Genomic DNA, 18025 nt, shown 5'->3' on the forward strand with positions numbered 1-18025 from the left:
TATTTCATTGCTGGTTACAAGCTAGTTCACCTGATTTAGCAAATGAGTTAAATCCATGACCCTACCTATGTGTTAGAACTGTTGGAGAGGTGTCTAAAATGCAGCCTGTTTGTAATTTAAGCTGTTTTCTAAATAAATCTTTAACTGTTTGTACAAAGTTGTGGGCATGCAAGCACACACAGGTACCTGTTTACATGCAAACTACAGCAGTAATTTTATCCTCATACTGATTTTTGATACATTTTCAGTTGTTTTTGCATGCAAAGTGCATGTTTTCGGTTACCTTAAACACTTGACCAAAGTAATTGTGTTTTTTTCTGCATTTTGAATAAACTAGTAAAAGAATAACGCATGGTTACAATTAGGGAAAACCTTTTTTACAATTATCCAATATAATATTACAGACAAACTCTTAATTTCCGATTCCAATATATGTGGGGTCCCCCTCATCCTAAAGGAAAAAAAAACACTATTATTTTAGATAACCAACATCACATATCTTCAATTATCAGTGCAAAACATGGCACTTTTTTCACATTTAAGCTGCAATAGCAAATTTGGAAACCAAATTAGTTGAAAACATATGTTTATGCCTTATAACAACGTTCTAACATATAAAGCCAGACTGGAAGTAACCACAGGACCATCCAGTTTTCGGTCTCGCTGAACCGCTGCACTTCCCTGGGTCCTCCACTCATAACACACTCTCGAATTTAGCAACAGAACACCACTAGTGTGAGAGGTTCTCCGCTCAATATCAGAGGAGAAACAGCCAGCTGCTACCACTTCAACATTAGGACAAACTACCAGAGCCCCAAATAGAAAAATTATACATGAAATATATATATATATACATATATGACTGTTTGGACTAGCTTTGATGCTAGCCAATAAATCAGTTAAAGTGGTAGACAGAGAAAAGAAAACTACATGGTGATGTCATGAGGTTGCACACTTGATGCGGTTATTACCAGTCAAGGATCTTCTACTGAAGGTTCATTTTTGCTCACTTTTTCAGTTTGATCTAGCTCTATTTTCTCTTCACTCTTCCTTCTTTTTGTCATGTTCTATCAAGTCAATGGTACCCTCTAAGCTATCTAGATGTATAGAAAACCACCTGAAAAATGCAAAACAGACAACAAAAAAGGGTAAATTGCTTGTAAACCTTTTCAAAGCATCTTAATGCCAAACTCATTTTACTTCCGTCAATAGAGAGAAAGAAAAAAGAAAAAACTGGCCTTGCTGTTCCATTAGTTTTGGAAGAAACCGTACGTGCACGCACTGAATCAGACATGCAGGCATTATATTACTCTCTCAACTCTGCTCATTTTATAAGCACGTTGAAAGGTACTCAATACATTATAATCTGCCAGCAGGGGTTCCTGACAAAGTATGTAAGAGTGAAACTGAGCTTGCAAAGCCCTGCACCCCTTGATCACCTTCTGCATTTAGCTTGATGTGGAAGTCTAAGTGCTCTTAGAGTCACTGTCACTGTTAATCAGTTTGTCCCATGAAATTGGAGACAAACTTGTCTCTTTCTAACGGCAGTGGGTATAGGGGACTTAGATTTTGGGACACTCCGCACAGAGAGGTCCTATTTCCAGTGCAAAAGAGCCACTTTCTCTGTTGAGGCGATTCACGATTCAGCAGCACAGCTAAATAAAGGGAAAGCAGCCAACCTTGCTGACTCTGTGCATCATAGACACGCAGGCCAAACAGAGGTGGTCTCTCGCTTCGCAGCAGAGTGACATCGCCGGTGGACAAGTCCAGCTGGAATACAGATGCGTTCATGTACTCCGTCCAAAAGATAAAATTACGATAATGAGAGATTCCAAAAGGATGGTTCAGCTCTTTTCCTCTGTACACCACCTGCAGCATGAAACGAAACACAACACCATCAAAAGATTAGGAGGGTGACACAGAGACTCAAACGGCAACAGAAATATCAACCCCCCTTCAACTGTTCAAATGTGGGCTGAAAATATTATTCACAGGATGATGAATGTTACTTCATTTCTTTGTACAAATGTAATCTGAGCAGAACGTCAGCTTGTAATAACATCTGATAAAATCTTGGCATTGATTAAGAGATCATTTACGAGTAATTCATGATCATTCATAAGCAAGTTTAACTGCAGGAGAGGTTAAAGAAGAAAGGATCTTCTGTTAGCAGTCGTCATGAGAGGAGGAGCCAAAGTTGTGCAATATACAAACATTTCCAGTCAATATTTATCTGTCCAAATATGATGATGGGCGGTATATTCATTCAGCAGACTTTTAGACTTTCTGTGGGCCTGACACTGACTGCACGGAGCACTCCACCAATCACAATCATTCTTACCCAGTTTGTGGAAGCAGGCCACAAAGGTCACGCGTGAGATTTCGTTAGCTATTTGATGCGTCAATCAACTATTAAGTGGGCCAGAGTTGGTCCGCACTAAACACTTGGTATCAGAGGGCTTTTCTTCTTACCTTTCAGCCAATAGCGGATGATTTTGCCCAAAGGGAAGTGTGCAACCCTTACTGATTTGGGAAGATGGCACTCAAAAGTTTGTAGCTAACGTGGATGTGCCAATGGGGAGAGTGAGAGACACATCTGAGGGATATTCTTCATGGTAAATCATGTTAGGTTGTGAAAGTAAGACTTGTTTTGGACTATTTTACTGGACTTCTGGATGTAAAAAAAGACGTTTTATAGAACTGGCTCTATTCTGTCAATGATTTGAGGCTTCGATGGGTGAGTTGGACTTTATTTTGAATTTACGAGTGGCTTCTCTACAGTTATAGTTGAATCTTTGATTGCCAAATCACAAGAATCCTAGCTTTGTGATAAATACTTACTTAAAACAAGTGTTGCAAAAAAAAATTGTATTTGACGTGGAAGTTTGCAATGTTCCATCAGCGAGACTAATTCATACGCATTAAAACAAAACCACCAATTTAAAAATGATCACCAAAGGCCTACGTGCATCTGCCCAACCATTTTAATTTCTCTGCTTTAAAGAACATCACAACTGAAACACTTGGTTTTCCAGTATGTACATGTGAAAGACTGGTATTTTCATTAACCCATTTCTTATACCTACAAACAGCTAAAATATGCATTTTCATCAACTTAAATTGTTAAAAATGCCTCAATAAGATAAGCTGCATTCAACTTTACCATTCTTCCTGTTCCATTCAGGTGAATCTTCTCAATGTGGTCATAGTAGGCATCACACCAGTACATGGTGCTGGTGCTGTGGTCCAGCGTCAGACCGTTAGGCCAAAGCATGTTGGAGGTGACAAAAATCTGCCGGTTGGATCCATCCATCCAGGCCTTTTCTATCCGCCCTATGCTGTCATTGACCTCATCCTCCTCCCAGTCTGTCCAGTACATCCAGCTGTCACACACAGATACAGACAGACACACACAGTACAAGCTGTTATTGCACTAATGTAGAAATATGAGTCATTGCCTCTACTTTAGACGAGATGTGTGGTTCAGCAGCTTTCACTCCCGAATGCTGCTTACATCTTCTATTCAAAATCCGACAGGTACTTTGCTTCTCATTCATCTCTGACATGCTGATATAAAATAGATGTGCTTGCTGCTCCTCCTATCAGCCTCCCCCTGCTTTTATTTCTTATCAATCAATACACATGTGACAGCACTTTTTTCCCTCCATATCTACTCTCAAAATGATCTGTTTCATGTCGATGTGAAATATATCTAGTAGCAGTTATTGGGGGGTCTCATGGGAAAACGAGAAGTTTTCATTCTGAATGTTTTCGTGGTTCACATGAAAACAACTTTTACTTAGTAGTACACCAAAACAAGCTAAAATTACTTTTTTATTGAGTATTCAAACTATCAATTTGCTATCTACTGCAATAAACTGAACATTACTAAAGTGTAACTGTAGACCATGGCATTATCTGATTAAAACGTCTTCACTTAAAAAACGTTTTTAACTACTAGTTTGGTCACTTTTGATTTGTGATTTGCTGAAAGGGTAATGGCTTGTATTTATATAGTGCCCCCCCTGGCACTTAACAACACAGTCATTCACCTATGCACACAAACAATCAAACACTGGTGGTGATGAGCTATAATGTAGACACAGCCCTGGGGCTCACTGACAGAGGTAAGGCTGCCAAGCTCTGGTGCCACCGGCCCCTATGACCACCACCAACAAGCGAAGATGGTAAAGCCCCGACAGTCGGGCTTGAACCTGCAACCCTCTGGTTACGGGGTGGGCACTTAACTCCTCTGCCACCATGGCCCTTACTGAGGAAGCCCTAGTCCTAAAGGATGTATCCCACCACAGTGGCATCAAGCAATAAAGTAATAAATTGCTATATTATATAATAATAAAAATACATTTTATTTCAACAGCGCCTTTCTAAACACTCAAGGGCACTTTACAGACAGAGACAAAATACAAACAAAAGATAGAACAGCATAAAACAAACAGACAGATTGGAGCAAAGAGAGTAACTATTGGAATGCTAGACAGAACACGTGGGTGTTGAGTCTGGTTTTAAAGAGAGTGAGGGAATCAGTGTTATGGAGGTCAGGAGGGAGTGAGTTCCAGAGCTGGGGAGCAGAGCGACTGAAGGCCCTGCTCCCCATAGTGACCAGATGGAAAGGTGGGACAGAGAGGTGGATGGAGGAGGAGGACCTGAGGGAACGGGTGGATGTTGAAGGATGAAGGAGGTCTCAGAGGTACGGGGGCGCTAGGTTATGGATGGCTTTGAATGTATTTAGCAGAATTTTGAATTGGATTCTGGAAGTGACTCGGAGCCAGTGGAGCTGCTGAAGAACAGGGGTGATGTGATGGAAGGAGGGAGTTCTGGAAATGATGCGGGCTGCTGAGTTCCGGAGAAGTTGGGGTTTACAGAGGGATTTGTGAGGAAGACTGAAGAGAAGACAGTTGCAGTAGTCAATGCGGGAAGTGATTAGGCTGTGGACAAGGATGACGACTGAGAGTAGAGAGGTAGGGGCATAGGCAGTTAATGTTACGTAGATGGAAGTAGGCAGACTGGGTAATATTGGGATCCTGTTTCCCCAGCGGGAGCAGCCCTGTATGGCGCTCAGCCAACTGTAGCCACAGGTGGGAGGGAGATCTTGGGAGGAGCGCAGAGCACATTGATTCCTGCAGGCTGATGACCTTGCTAGGCAGAAGTCCACAATCCGATCATTCAAGTCCTCCAGTGAAGCCAATTTAGGTTTTAAACATCTCCACACCGTCCGGTGACCCTCTCTGAGATGACATCCACTTTGCGCACTAATACCGGTAACACAGCTAGAACATTGTCCAGCTTACAGTTCCCCTCGAGTAACGTCCCAGTCTGTGAGGCATCCGCCCGGGCGGTGCTTTCCGTGGGTGCGGGTCGCCCTCCAATCGCTCCCGTCTTCCCAAATTTCCAGAAAACCAGATATCCTCCCACTCCAATCAGAAGAAATCCAGTGATCATCAGGCCAAATATCCACACATCTTCGACATCCTCAATGGACAACTGACAGAGGACAACTGTCCCGCTGCGTGTGTCCCTTGAGGGCAAGTGGGAGCCCCCTCTTCCGTTCTCATCGTAGAAAAAATCTTATCAATCGCATTGAATGACTAGTTAATTAAGTCTATTTCCAAAAAAAGAGGGATTTTCAGAAGAAATGCAGAGAAGCGCTCTGTAGGCAGACAGGACAAAGAGCCTTGGGAAAAAAAGATAAGGGAGCAAAAGCAGAAGCGTCTGTACTCTGCGAGTGCCGGAAGATATAATAATAGATGACAGGGTGTCTGGGTTAATGTTTTTGATATTGCGGAATGAGATGTGACGGATAGGCTTAGTTCTTAAAGAGCAGAGGGGGATGTTGAATGACAGAAAAAAGTGATCAGCTATATGGACATCATTAGCAGAACAGTTAGATGGGGTTAAACCAGAGCAGCAGATTAAATCAAGAGAGTGACCTTTAATGTGCGTGGGAAAATTAGAATATGTTTGAAAATCGAAGCTGTTGAGGCAGGAGGAGAAGTCTCTGGTGAGGGGGAGGTTCAAGTTGTCCATATGAATATTTATATCACCAAGCAGAATGACATTGGGGGAAAGGGTAGTGAGCTGGGTGAGTAATGAGAAGTCATTTAAAAAGTCACTATTGGGCTTGGGTGGGCGGTAGATCGAGGCAATAACTGTAGGAGTGGGACCGGGTATTTGAAAAACAGAAGATTCCATGGAGCTGAAGACAGGAGTGGGGACAGGCAGCACCTTCCACTTCTCGCGATAGAGCAGCGCGAGACCGCCCCCACGACCGGAGCCACGTGGATAGGATAGGTAAACAAAGCCGGGGGGAGTGGAAGTGTTAAGTTGGGAAAAGTCGTTAAGTTGCTGCCAGGTCTCCGTGAGCCCGATGAAGTCCAGTTTATGGTCAGTGATGAGGTCCTGAATGAGGTGACCCTTGTTTGTGAGAGAGCGGACATTCAGGAGGCCGAAGTTGACGGTGTTGTTGTGGTTGGAGGTTGCCGTCTTCGCCAGGCTGGCTAGCGAGCGAAGGTCCGCAGTCCGGCCAGTGTTGAGGCGAGGACGACGAGTTGTGGACCAAAATGAGGTGATTGAGTGAGAGTTATCCAGCTGGAAGTTACAGCGAGACCCACGATGGATGTATCTCCGGCGGGGAGGAAGGACGATCTCTGGGTGGAGCTGTAATGCTACCGGCGGAGGCACAGAGAGATGTCCGTGTAGCAGGAGGAGATCAGCCGCCGTGTACTGGCACAGAGCTGCCCCAGGTTGGAGGAGAAGGGACAGGGCAGACCAGAGGAGGGTCAACCAGATAAATAACTTGCAGGCCCACATGATGAACAGCGGTGGGCAGCTAGCCGATAGCAGCGGGTCAACAGCCGGGAGGAGTGAGAGGTAGGCTTAGTCCGCTTGTACACCCAAACAACAAACTGACAACTAAACAGGATCCAAGGGAGGCAGAAAAAATATAGCACCCACTTAGGAAAACTACAATCTAGTGCTCCATGAAAATGTAAAACAAGATAAAATCACATTAAAATCACCAGTGAGCAGCGGCTGCAAAAACGCGCCAGCGTCCACTCCAGGTGTAGCTCATTACAACTACAGAAGGTATGGTGCCACTAGAACCTAACAAACTTCAAAACTAGTCTTGTATTTGGTCTTTAATTTGTTCATTTACATGCAGAAAAATAAATTCAAAATCAGCTAAATTACACTTTTTTTAATTTATACTAATATTTTATCCTTACTCCGGCTCTCCCATGGATGGACAAGCATTGCGTAACATTCCTAAAGCGTAACACGTAGCTAAAACAGACATGGACAATATTGTTGGTACGCTTGAGTCAATGAAAGAAAAACCCACAATGGTCACAGAATTAACTTCCATCCATCCATTTTCAGTCACTTATCAGGAGTCGGGTCGCGGGGGCAGCAGCCTGAGCCAAGAGGCCCAGACTTCCCTCTCCCCAGCCACTTGGGCCAGCTCCCTGGGTACCCCAGAGACAAAGGCCCTCCAGTGTGTCCTGTGTCTTCCCTTGAGTCTCCTCCCAGTTGAACGTGCTCGGAAAACCTCACCAGGGAGGAGTCCTGGAGGGATCCTGCCCAGATGCTCGAGTCACCTCAAATGGCCCTTCTCAAAATGGAGGAGCAGCCGGTCTACTTCAAGCCCCTCCCGGATGACCGAGCTTCAAGCCTAACTCTAAGGGAGAGCCCAGCTAGTCTGAGGAGAATGAACTTGAATCTGACAAAACAATAATGAATAAAATTCTATTAAATTTAATCAATGAAAATCAGGCATTGGTTTTCAATCATGCTTGAACAGAATTTTTAATAAAAGTAAACAAGCCTGGACAAAAATGATGGTACCCCTAGAAAAGACTGATCATAATGTGCCCAAAGGGACATGTTAATTCAAGGTGTGTCCTCTAATTATCATCACAGGTGTGTAATCAGTCAGTGGGCCTATATATAGGGCCCCAGGTAGTCACTCAACATGGACCAGAGGAAGTAAAGGAAAGAATTGTCTCTGGAGATTAAAAAGGCAATTTTAAACAAGCATGTTAAAGGTAAAGGCTATAAGACCATCTCCAAGCAGCTAGATGTTCCTGTGACTACAGTTGCACATTTATTCAGGAATTTCAGATCCATGGGAATGTAGCCCACTTCCCTGGACATGGCCACAGGAAAAAAAATAGAGACCATTAGTCCAAATGGTAACAAAAATTTCTAAAGAGGAACTTCAAACTCAAGGAACATCAGTGTCAGATCGCACCAGATCGTCGTTGTTTGAGCCAAACACTACATGGGAGACGGCCAAGGAAGACACCATGAATTTTAAAAAAAAGCATGAAAAAGCCAGACTGGAATATGCCAAACTACATGTTCAGAAGCCACAAAGCTTCTGGGAAAAAGTTCTGTGGACATGTGACACAAAAATTGAACTTTTTACCAAGGCACATCAGCTCTATGTTCACAGATGGAAAAAATGAAAAAAAAAATGCATGGAGGAGGCTATGTTGTGTTCTGGGGATGCTTTGCTGCATCTGGCACAAGGTGTCGCGAATCTGTGCAGGGTACAATGAAATCCTAACACCATCAAGGAATTCTAGAGAGAAATGTGCTGGCCAGCATCAGAAAGCTTGGTCTCAGTCGCCGGTCATGGGTCTTGCAACAGGACAATGACCCAAAACACACAGCTAAAAACACCCAGGAATGGCCAAGAGGAAAACATTGGACTGTTCTAAAGTGGCCTTCTAGGAGCCCTGACCTCAGTCCGATTGAGCATCGCTGGAAGGAGATGAAACATGCCGTCTGGAAAAGATGCCCTTCAAACCTGCGACTACTGGAGCATTTTGAGCATGAGGAGTGGGCCAAAAAACCTGCTGAAAGGTGCAGAAGTGTCAGTGACAGTTACAGGAATCATTTGATTGCAGTGATTGCCTCAAAATGTTGTGCAACAGCATATTAAGTTAGGGGTATTATCATTTTGTCCAGGCCATGAGTTTATTGTTTTTAAATAATTCTATTGAAGCATGGTTGAAAAGCAATGCCTGACTTTTACTGGTCAAATTTCATAGATTTTTTTCTTTATTAATACTTTTGTCAGATTATTTTGGTGACTGTTGTGGGTTTTTATTTCATTGACCAAAGGGTACCAAAGAGTTTGTCTACGCCATTAGAGTCCAAGTGAGTTTCTCCACCAGCCACGATGCAGCACATCCTGGACACGCCCAGAACCATAGTGTTGCATCGCTATGCTAAATTAATATTTTGGGTCTACTTCTTATGCACAACCCTTTCAAAGGCAACAAGCTCTGCAGCTCATACAGGTGTCTGAAACACTCCTGGTGAGTAGGGATGCACTTTTGAGCTTTTAGGGAAAACAATTAACATTATGTGCCACTTATGCATCTGGCAGAAAGCCCAGGTTACACTCTTTAAATTGGACATAACTGAAAAATCTAAATAACCTATGTTTACCATTTATAATTAAAGTCATTCCCCAAAAGAATATTGAGATAATTCCAAATGTTATAACTATAAGAATGTTTGTCTGAAATAACCAGATGGCTAAAGGTGAAAGTGAGTCGTCCTAACTTCATGACATAAAAAGATGCACAATTGGCAATGTAGAATTTGCTTGGACCACAACCCAGAATCAATCAGATGTATCTGAAACATGACTGGACCGACACTTTGATTTGAACCCTTTCTGTGGTAACCATGCCCTAGGGATTTGCTTTAAGTGAGGGTTGCAGTCCGAGCCGTGCGTCCTCTGTTTCTCATCATGCTAGAGGGCTGGCCCAGGCAAGATGAAACCAAAAAGGGATGTGGAGGTGAATGAAGTCTGACTTCCAGTGGTCTTCATGACCTCATAAATTATTGATAATGTGCTCATGCCACACACACATGCTTACACATTGTTGGGTTAAAGTTGAGTAAATGGAGGTCTAACTGGTCCACCACCACTAAGAACTACATCTCCCAGAATGCACCAACAAAATGGCGACTGATTGGTGATAAAAAAAAACACCTATGCAGAGTGGTGGCTCTCAGTCCTCAGTCAAACAGGAACAGCACAGCAAGCTCTAACAATGATTCGACTCTAAAGACGCCAATGGTTGGTAACTATTGTTTTGTTTATGATATGAAGTTGTTTTGGGTGACCTTTAAAGTCATGCTTTTAATTTAATTGTTTACACTGTTAGTGTGGGAAGATTTAGTTTAGAAAGTTATTTGTTTATTGTATTTTATATAAATTATGTGACATCTAACACTTATCTCTGTTCTTTGAAGGTTATCAACCTAATGTTCACTGAACTGACATAATAAAATTGTTAGAATGTGAAGGAGTTGTCCCAAAGTGTCCCTTTAGAGTGAAACTAGTGTGGAGCTTGACACACATAGATGGCTATAAAGTAAAGCCACATCCAACATATTTAAAGATAAAAGTGGAAACGCCATTATAAGTTATTTCTTATTTATCTAATAAAGAAAATTAATTATTTTTGTTTTCAAAGCTAAAAATGCCAAATAGGATGTGAACATTAATAATTTGTGTTTATCTCTAGTCTATCTTGTATTTTATTCATTTATTTCCTTAGAAAAAAGACATACTTAAATAAGTCAGTATCAACGGTCCACACTGCCTTGCGTTTAATGCCACTGTGTCAGTCTTCAGCTTTTCCACATGGACGAGCAGGGTCTACTAGCTTAAATGAAATTAAAATTGGCTTGCACACACCAGTGACTTAAAGACAAAGTAAAACACAAGAAGACGGAAGTTTAAACTACTACTTAAGTTTTGTACTTTGTCTTTTTCTTTTCACCATCCTAGGGCTGGACGATAATTCAATAGTTGAAGGTATCTATCGATAGACATGTGGTGGATAGGAAACAAAAGGGTCATTAAAACTTCAATTTAAAAAAGTTTCCTTTTTTCATTATAGCCTAACCTTTTTTCATTATAACCTATCAGGTAGCCACATACTAGACTCACTACTTACTCCTAACCAATCAAAACCACAGACTCGGGCATGCCACTTCACCAGGCCCTCCCCTTCTCAAGCCAAAACAGAGCATGAAGCAGCAAGACGTCTCAGCGAGAGAAGGCGAAAAAATAAAAACGCCAAAAAAAAGGGCCAGGGCTGCACGTAAAATATATTTTCTACAATTTAAAATATATTTTTCATTATCGATATAAATCAATATAAAAAATTGTTATCGTTATACTTTTTTCTATTTCGTCCACTCCTACAAGGTCCTATTTTTTATGTTTTGTTTATAGATTGATCTTTTGCCTATTGTTCGGTTCATTTAAAAAAAATAGTACACTGTTGAAATCTATGACACTTTGAAATGACTCTGGTAATCCTATAAGAAGAGGATTAGTCCATCCATCCATCCATTGTCTGAACCCGCTTTGTCCACGTAGGGCCGTGGGGGGGCTGGTGCCTATCTCCAGCGGTCAATGGGCAATCAGGTGGCGTACACCCTGGACAGAGAGCCAGTCCATTGCAGGGCAACACGGAGACACACACACACACACACACACACACACACACACACACACACACACACACACACACACACACACACACACACACACACACACACACACACACGGACACACACACACACACACACGGACACACGGACACACACACACACACGGACACACGGACAATTTGGACAGACCAATTAACCTAACAGTCATGCTTTTGGACTGTGGGAGGAAGCCGGAGTACCCGGAGAGAACCCACGCATGCACGGGGGAACATGCAAACTCCATGCAGAACGATCCCAGGCCGGGAAGCGAACCCAGGACCTTCTTGCTGCAAGGCAACAGCTCTAAACCACGCTCCATTGACGGCTCTCGGTTGTGGGGCGGGTTCTACCGTTGTCTTTCAAATGATCTCCGCATTCCACTGGATAATGAATGTGACATACTCTTGTTTCACTCTGTTGCATCATCCCACCCACCAGGCATATAGAGTGCCCTGATTGGCCCACAAAGCGGATAAAGCTCTGTGATTTGTTCACTAAGCAGATAGAGCACTATGATTGGCCCGCCATTATGGACCAATCACAGCTCTTTGTGTGTTTGAACCCCCTCTAGAGAGCTGTGATTGGCTAGCCAGAGTCCTGGTAGGAGCTGCAGATGTTCCATTGGAGCGTTCCTAGACTATTCTTTGCAAAGCAAGAAGTTGGTCTAGTTCACTAGGCTACAGAACTACCCCTGAACTCTACACTACACCTCTACATATAGTAACAGTGCTCTGCTGCCACCTAGTGTTCACTTCGGTACACAACATTTACACAGTTCCATGTCCATTTACACTTTATCAATAACCCATATACTAATATTTACACATTCCAACGAATCCCACAATGGTTACCTTTATAATGAGACCAAAGTAATAAAATAAACCTTGTTGTTACAGAAATATACTGAATAAAGTGTAGGTATGTCATTGGTACCTCACTATTTTTTATTTATTTAAAAAAAATACTTGAATAATTATAACACAATGAATCAAAAATAATTCATTTCAAAGCTTCTGATAAATTAGATAAATGTTTAAATCAAGCCCCACCCCTAAAAATAATACACTTATGAAATACGTGATCTAGTTGAAAAACACTCAAATGAACATTTACCTTTTTTCTCTGTTCTAAGCATGGATAAACATTTTAGAGCAACTTTAAACATTTAAGCATCCAACAATTAAAAAAGAAAAAACTTGTAGAAAAATATTGAATAAAAAAGATAAAACATTTAAAATGTGTTTTTAAATCACAGCTAACTGCTTTTTTCATATGGCAAAGAGATGGAAAGAAAAACTAGAGGAAAACATGGTAGCACATTTAAAACATTACAACATTTGTGATGTATATAAAAAGGCAAGGGTGTGACGGTTTAAAGCAGACCCTTGTTTTGGTAGCAAAGACTGAAGGTTCGAGCAAAGCCATCGAGCAAAGCAGTAAATTTGGTTTTCAGAAGTCAGTCAAGAAAGTTGGTTAAGTTAATTCATTTCAGCTAAAAGGACTCATCCCGCCGAGCTGATAGCAATCAAAGGACCACTGGGCTCTGGCTGAATGTTGTCGAAGCCCCAAACTAGCCTTTCTGATTATTCCTATTGACAGTGAGGGGGCTGCAATAAAAGTTATTAATCCTCATACCACAGTCTTGGCCTGTATTTGAATGGCCTGTATTGGACATAGCGCCTTCTAGAGTCCTGGAACCCCCCAAGGCGCTTTACAACACAACCAGTCATTCACCCATTCACAAACACATTCGTACACTGGTGGGGATGAGCTACGATGTAGCTACAGCTGCCCTGGGGCGCACTGACAGAGGCGAGGCTGCCGAGCACAGGCGCCACCGGTTCCTCCGACCACCACCAGCAGGCAACGTGGGTCAAGTGTCTTGCCCAAGGACACAACGACAGTGACAGACTGAGTGGGGCTCGAACCTGCAACCTTCCGATTACGGGGCGAGCACTTAACTCCTGTGTCACCGTCGCCCTCTTATGCTGTTTATAAATATTTATATTGTTACTTTTTACAAATGCTTCTTTGCTGTCATTTTCAGATTCCAACACTTTTATTGTAAGAATTAATCTTAAGCTATTTGCAAAAAAGTTGGAAACATGAAGAAAAACAACATGGAATGAACAAGTTTGGGTTGTGACTGGATGTATGAGCCAAGAAAAAACAGCTATGTATAGCAAAATGTTTGGAACAATCCCTTGAGGCTTGAAAACTAATCTCTGACTGCTATGGATTTGGTGGGTGGTAATACGATTTAAGCCTTAAAGTGTTAATCCTTAAGATCCTTAAGACACTCATTGAATTGGAGTTTTGCAGCATCAACTCTGTATGTTAATTACCACCTCTGCTGGCAGATACAACCAGAGAGGAACTCAAGCAGAATTTTAGAGGAGATCATCTGTGATCGCTACAAAGACTTAGCCACCAAAATGCTAATAGTGGTTAACAAGGTTGTAGGTGAGAAGACACCTGCAAACATTTCTTTTTTATAGTGCAGTTAAACAGTTTTCATTTCAATTGTATTTAAACACAATGATAAAATATAAATATTTCATGTTGCCTTTACTGAGGTCATAGGCACATTTAACATTATTTATATGCCTTACCTGTTAATAGGATCCACCACAATGGCCCGAGGGTGAGACATGTTTCCTTCCAACAAAGTCTTTCTGGTTTGGGAGGCTCTCTCCAGCCTTGCCACACTGATCGTCTTCCGGTACCCGTCATTGGTCCAGTATAAGTTGTTTCCAATCCAGTCAACAGAGATACCTTCAACATTGTCAAGTTCTGCAGAATCAACACCCCAAGCGAAACAAAATTAATAAAAATAAATAAATACATTAATATTCAATCAAAGTTCTTACTCATTTACTTTCTTAAAGAAACAAACCCTAGTTCAGAAAGAGCATTGTTTAATACAAGAAACAGATGCCCAGATGTACATTTATTATAAAAATTCTTGTTTTTTGAAGCATGCAGAAGTATGCGAGGTCTCTAATAAAACACTCCATGTACAATCTGTTTTTTTTCTCAAGGGTACAACTCTATGTCATGTACAACTATAATTCCGACTTACCATCTTTGAGTATTGTCTCTCTGTCACTTCCATCTATTTTCTGACGTCCAATAAGAAAACTGGTGGTGTCAGCAAAGTAAATGTGTCCAATTTCTGCATGGCAGTCAATGGCTCGAGGGTTGACCAAGTCCTCGATCGGTGCCATGTGCTCATCGTCGGATTTGATGTTCATATCCAAGCCTCGGATTACCCCAGGACGTCCCTTACCATAGAAGAGGAAGAAATCGGTTTTGGGCTCTACAAGGCAAAAAAGGAAAGATCCCTTTTTTTACTGTTATTGTCCATTAATTGATCCAATTCATCAGCACTGACCCCTGCATTAAACACTCTTACCAACCACATTGTTCCAATAACTTTTCTGGAGCCTTTCTATTCACCTTAATGCAGCCAGTAAGCAGTGACAAGTCTTAAGTAAACAGACGATTGCAATGGTTACCTTGGCTATGAAAACTGTTACCGATCTGAAAGGACTGGGTGGTTGGTAAGAAAATCTAACAGAGAAGCTGAGAGCTGAGGCAGCTCCTGAGTGGGCTCCCAGTGGTGCAGGGGAATGTATATTCTCAAACCCTTTGGGAACCTCTGGAGAGGCAAAGGAGGAATGAAGTAGGGCTTCCACTGAGAGGAGCAGACCTCTCCCCACTCTCAGCCCCTACCCAAGAGATTAGGGTGCTGGGGGTGAAGACCACACATGCCTCACTTCAATTTATCATTTTGTGTGGGAGATACCAACTACCCAGGAGACAATTAAGCATTGCAAGAGACCCAGATATCAAACCCCAACAGTGACTGCTGTATGAAAAAGGACATCATTTAACACCAAATCTCATTATGCTTAGAGGAATGGAAAGCAAGAGCAGAAGAGAGATAGCTGGTGTCATCGGAACATCTACGAAGAGGAGAATAAATCACAAATGTCATGCAAAAGCTCCCAAACCCCCATTACACTGATCGAAATGTGGTAGGCCTTCAAATTGTGTCATCAATTTGATCTTCGGCTTTTATTGTCAACTGCACAATGTCCAGCGATTGATCAGAGCAGCCAACAAATGCAGGGAAACTTAAAACCTCATTATGGCAATAATCTATCAAGCTTCCAACAGGTCGATACCAGAACATCCCTTTCGCATGGAGCTGTATTCACCAGCTCAAGTCTTTATTAGTCAGCCTAAGGCTATGCTCACCACAGCTCTATTTTGACACATGACCTTTACAGGCAAGGTATTAAAATGTGCAGAAAAACTAGGCAAAACTGTCCTAATCACAAGTGCTGTCAATGGACATTATCTAGCTGCTGTACAGTGGAAAGTTCTCTCTAAGGTTTTCACAGCAATGACGTTGCTCAAGCTAGCTGCCAAAATAAAACATTTTCAGCTCTAAGGTAGAATCATTGGTCATATCTTACAACTAAATTATAACCAGTAACACTGATTCTGATTTGGTCATTCTTCAAATTCCTTTCAATCAAAAATCTTGATTACTACTTTACAACCAGTTCACGTTTGAAATGTACGATAGGATACCTGAACCTGATATAACAACCACTGACAAAATCTTGATATCAGATTTTTTCCCCCGTTTCATTTGATCCCAATGCTACTTTTGGCTGTTCTACATGTACAACGAAAGGCCGTTGTAGCGTACCAAAAGTCCGAGTATTAATGTAATGTAGCGGTGAGGGTTAGCTACATTACTTGTTAAGTGATCAATAAGATAGGATATTCCGTATAAAAATGAAATATGAATCTGTTTGATCTTTGAATATTTGATTTGGATTACTCTAGGTTCTTTGACTATTCAGGGAACACACACTTCATATTAATTCAGACAGAGTCAAGTATATAGTTATTCAAATGAATTAAATTCTGTTAGAATTACCTGTTAGAAAGTGATCACTGTAAGTTCTCATTTTCAGCTTCTGTTTTAAGCCGTAGATTACTGATCCACTTCTGCAGTCTTCTTTCAGTATGGTTTTTTTATTATGTCCTATGTGGCGCACTACATTCAAGACATGAAAGAAACATTCGTCTTTGTCCCGATTAGAGTGATTGTAATAGGCCGCACAGAATTTCTGTCTTTTAACACCCAGTCAACAGAGTAAATAGGGCTCTGTGCACCGCCAGCTACTTCCATACCCCAATTTGGTGACGTGGATGCTACGTCATGTGAAACCCAGCAATGGGGCATCAGAGCTGTTGATCAAATAGAAACATTTGGAGTCTTATTTCTTGGTTTTTAGACATTTTGTCTTGCACTGAATAACATCAATGTGACTCTACAACTAATTCTATTTGATTGGGAACATGGATGTTTAATCTCCACAAACAACAAGCCTGGAGCCTTCTGCCGTGTGAGTGGGTTGTTAAAGCTAGTGGTTAGTTTCTGTTGACCGAGACGTTCTCTGCTGATTCTGGACGCCAAAAAAACCAAAAGCCTTTCCTGTAATGAGTCAATCTGGGTATGTTTAATTAACAATGTGACATAGAGTGGTCATGCTTTTCTAATCCTAGAGTTTCACTGTCTTTGAGAAGCTAATGCAGGAGATAGGTGTAGGAGACTATTTTCATGTTCAGCCTGCATTAAACTCTAACTGATTATAATCTGAAGTATTCATTAAAAATTGTTTTTCAGTCAACCACACCTTTAAAGTGATGCTCTGCATTTGTCAAAATAGCTCAAAGTTAGCTTGAACCACAAATTAGACCTTCACAGAAGACTCAATCCCAAGGACAAAGAGGCGTAAAGCACAATGATGAACAAAGAAGCATCGAAGTGAAGTACAGACAACGGCTGCACTTGTCAGTCTCAGTTATTCTTAACATCAGGCGTTGCATAAAGCCAATGCACAACGATTTTATACCAGGACCTTTAAAAACCTTCATCTGAGCTCATGTGTTACAATAAGTGAATTCAACCCAAGGTCTTTACCATTTTCATTAGGCCAGAGCATGATATAAAATTTTATAAAAGCAGACACTTTTACTACTGCGTAATAAAAACTGTGAAAGTGAGAATTGGCTACACAAATGACAAATACAACTGTAAAGATTACAGGACTCTAAAAAACTAAACATCTTTAAAAAGATTAGGAATAATTGTGGGTTTTCTCTTCATTGTTTTGCTACGAGATAAACATTTGCATAATAAAATCTGAAAGAATATGCACTAACTTTTACAAGATTTTCCATCGTAACCCAGGCGATAGCCGATTCGACAGCGGCAGCTTTTAGACTTGTAACTTCCACTCAGAAGACAAATGTGGGAACACCCTCCTGGTTTTCCATATGAATCCATTTCACAAGCATGGCTCCTAACTGTGGGCAAAACCAGAGAAGACAACAAATCATTGCAATCCAGTGAAGCATCCTTTTAAGAAAAAAAAGAAAAAGAAAAAGAAAAAAA

The 18025-nt window shown here is 41.4% G+C and overlaps 1 protein-coding gene across 5 annotated transcripts in view; it reads right to left on the minus strand.

Annotated features, from left to right (window-relative positions):
* lrp1bb (low density lipoprotein receptor-related protein 1Bb) overlaps positions 1-18025 on the minus strand; it is a 481608-nt gene that overhangs the window by 255331 nt on the left and 208252 nt on the right. For all 5 annotated transcript variants that reach the window (XR_011516175.1, XM_070543934.1, XM_070543933.1 and 2 more), the window contains 5 exons: positions 17794-17937; positions 14627-14863; positions 14157-14337; positions 3164-3383; positions 1680-1869 (listed from right to left, as the gene is read on the minus strand). Coding sequence is in view for 4 of the 5 variants with exons in the window: in XM_070543934.1 (XP_070400035.1) it covers positions 1680-1869; positions 3164-3383; positions 14157-14337; positions 14627-14863; positions 17794-17937 (972 nt within the window). In the remaining variant the exon portion in view is untranslated. The remainder of the gene's footprint in view (positions 1-1679; positions 1870-3163; positions 3384-14156; positions 14338-14626; positions 14864-17793; positions 17938-18025) is intronic.

This window comes from Nothobranchius furzeri, chromosome 14 (assembly GCF_043380555.1).
Source record: "Nothobranchius furzeri strain GRZ-AD chromosome 14, NfurGRZ-RIMD1, whole genome shotgun sequence".
Classification (NCBI taxonomy): Eukaryota; Metazoa; Chordata; class Actinopteri; order Cyprinodontiformes; family Nothobranchiidae; genus Nothobranchius; species Nothobranchius furzeri.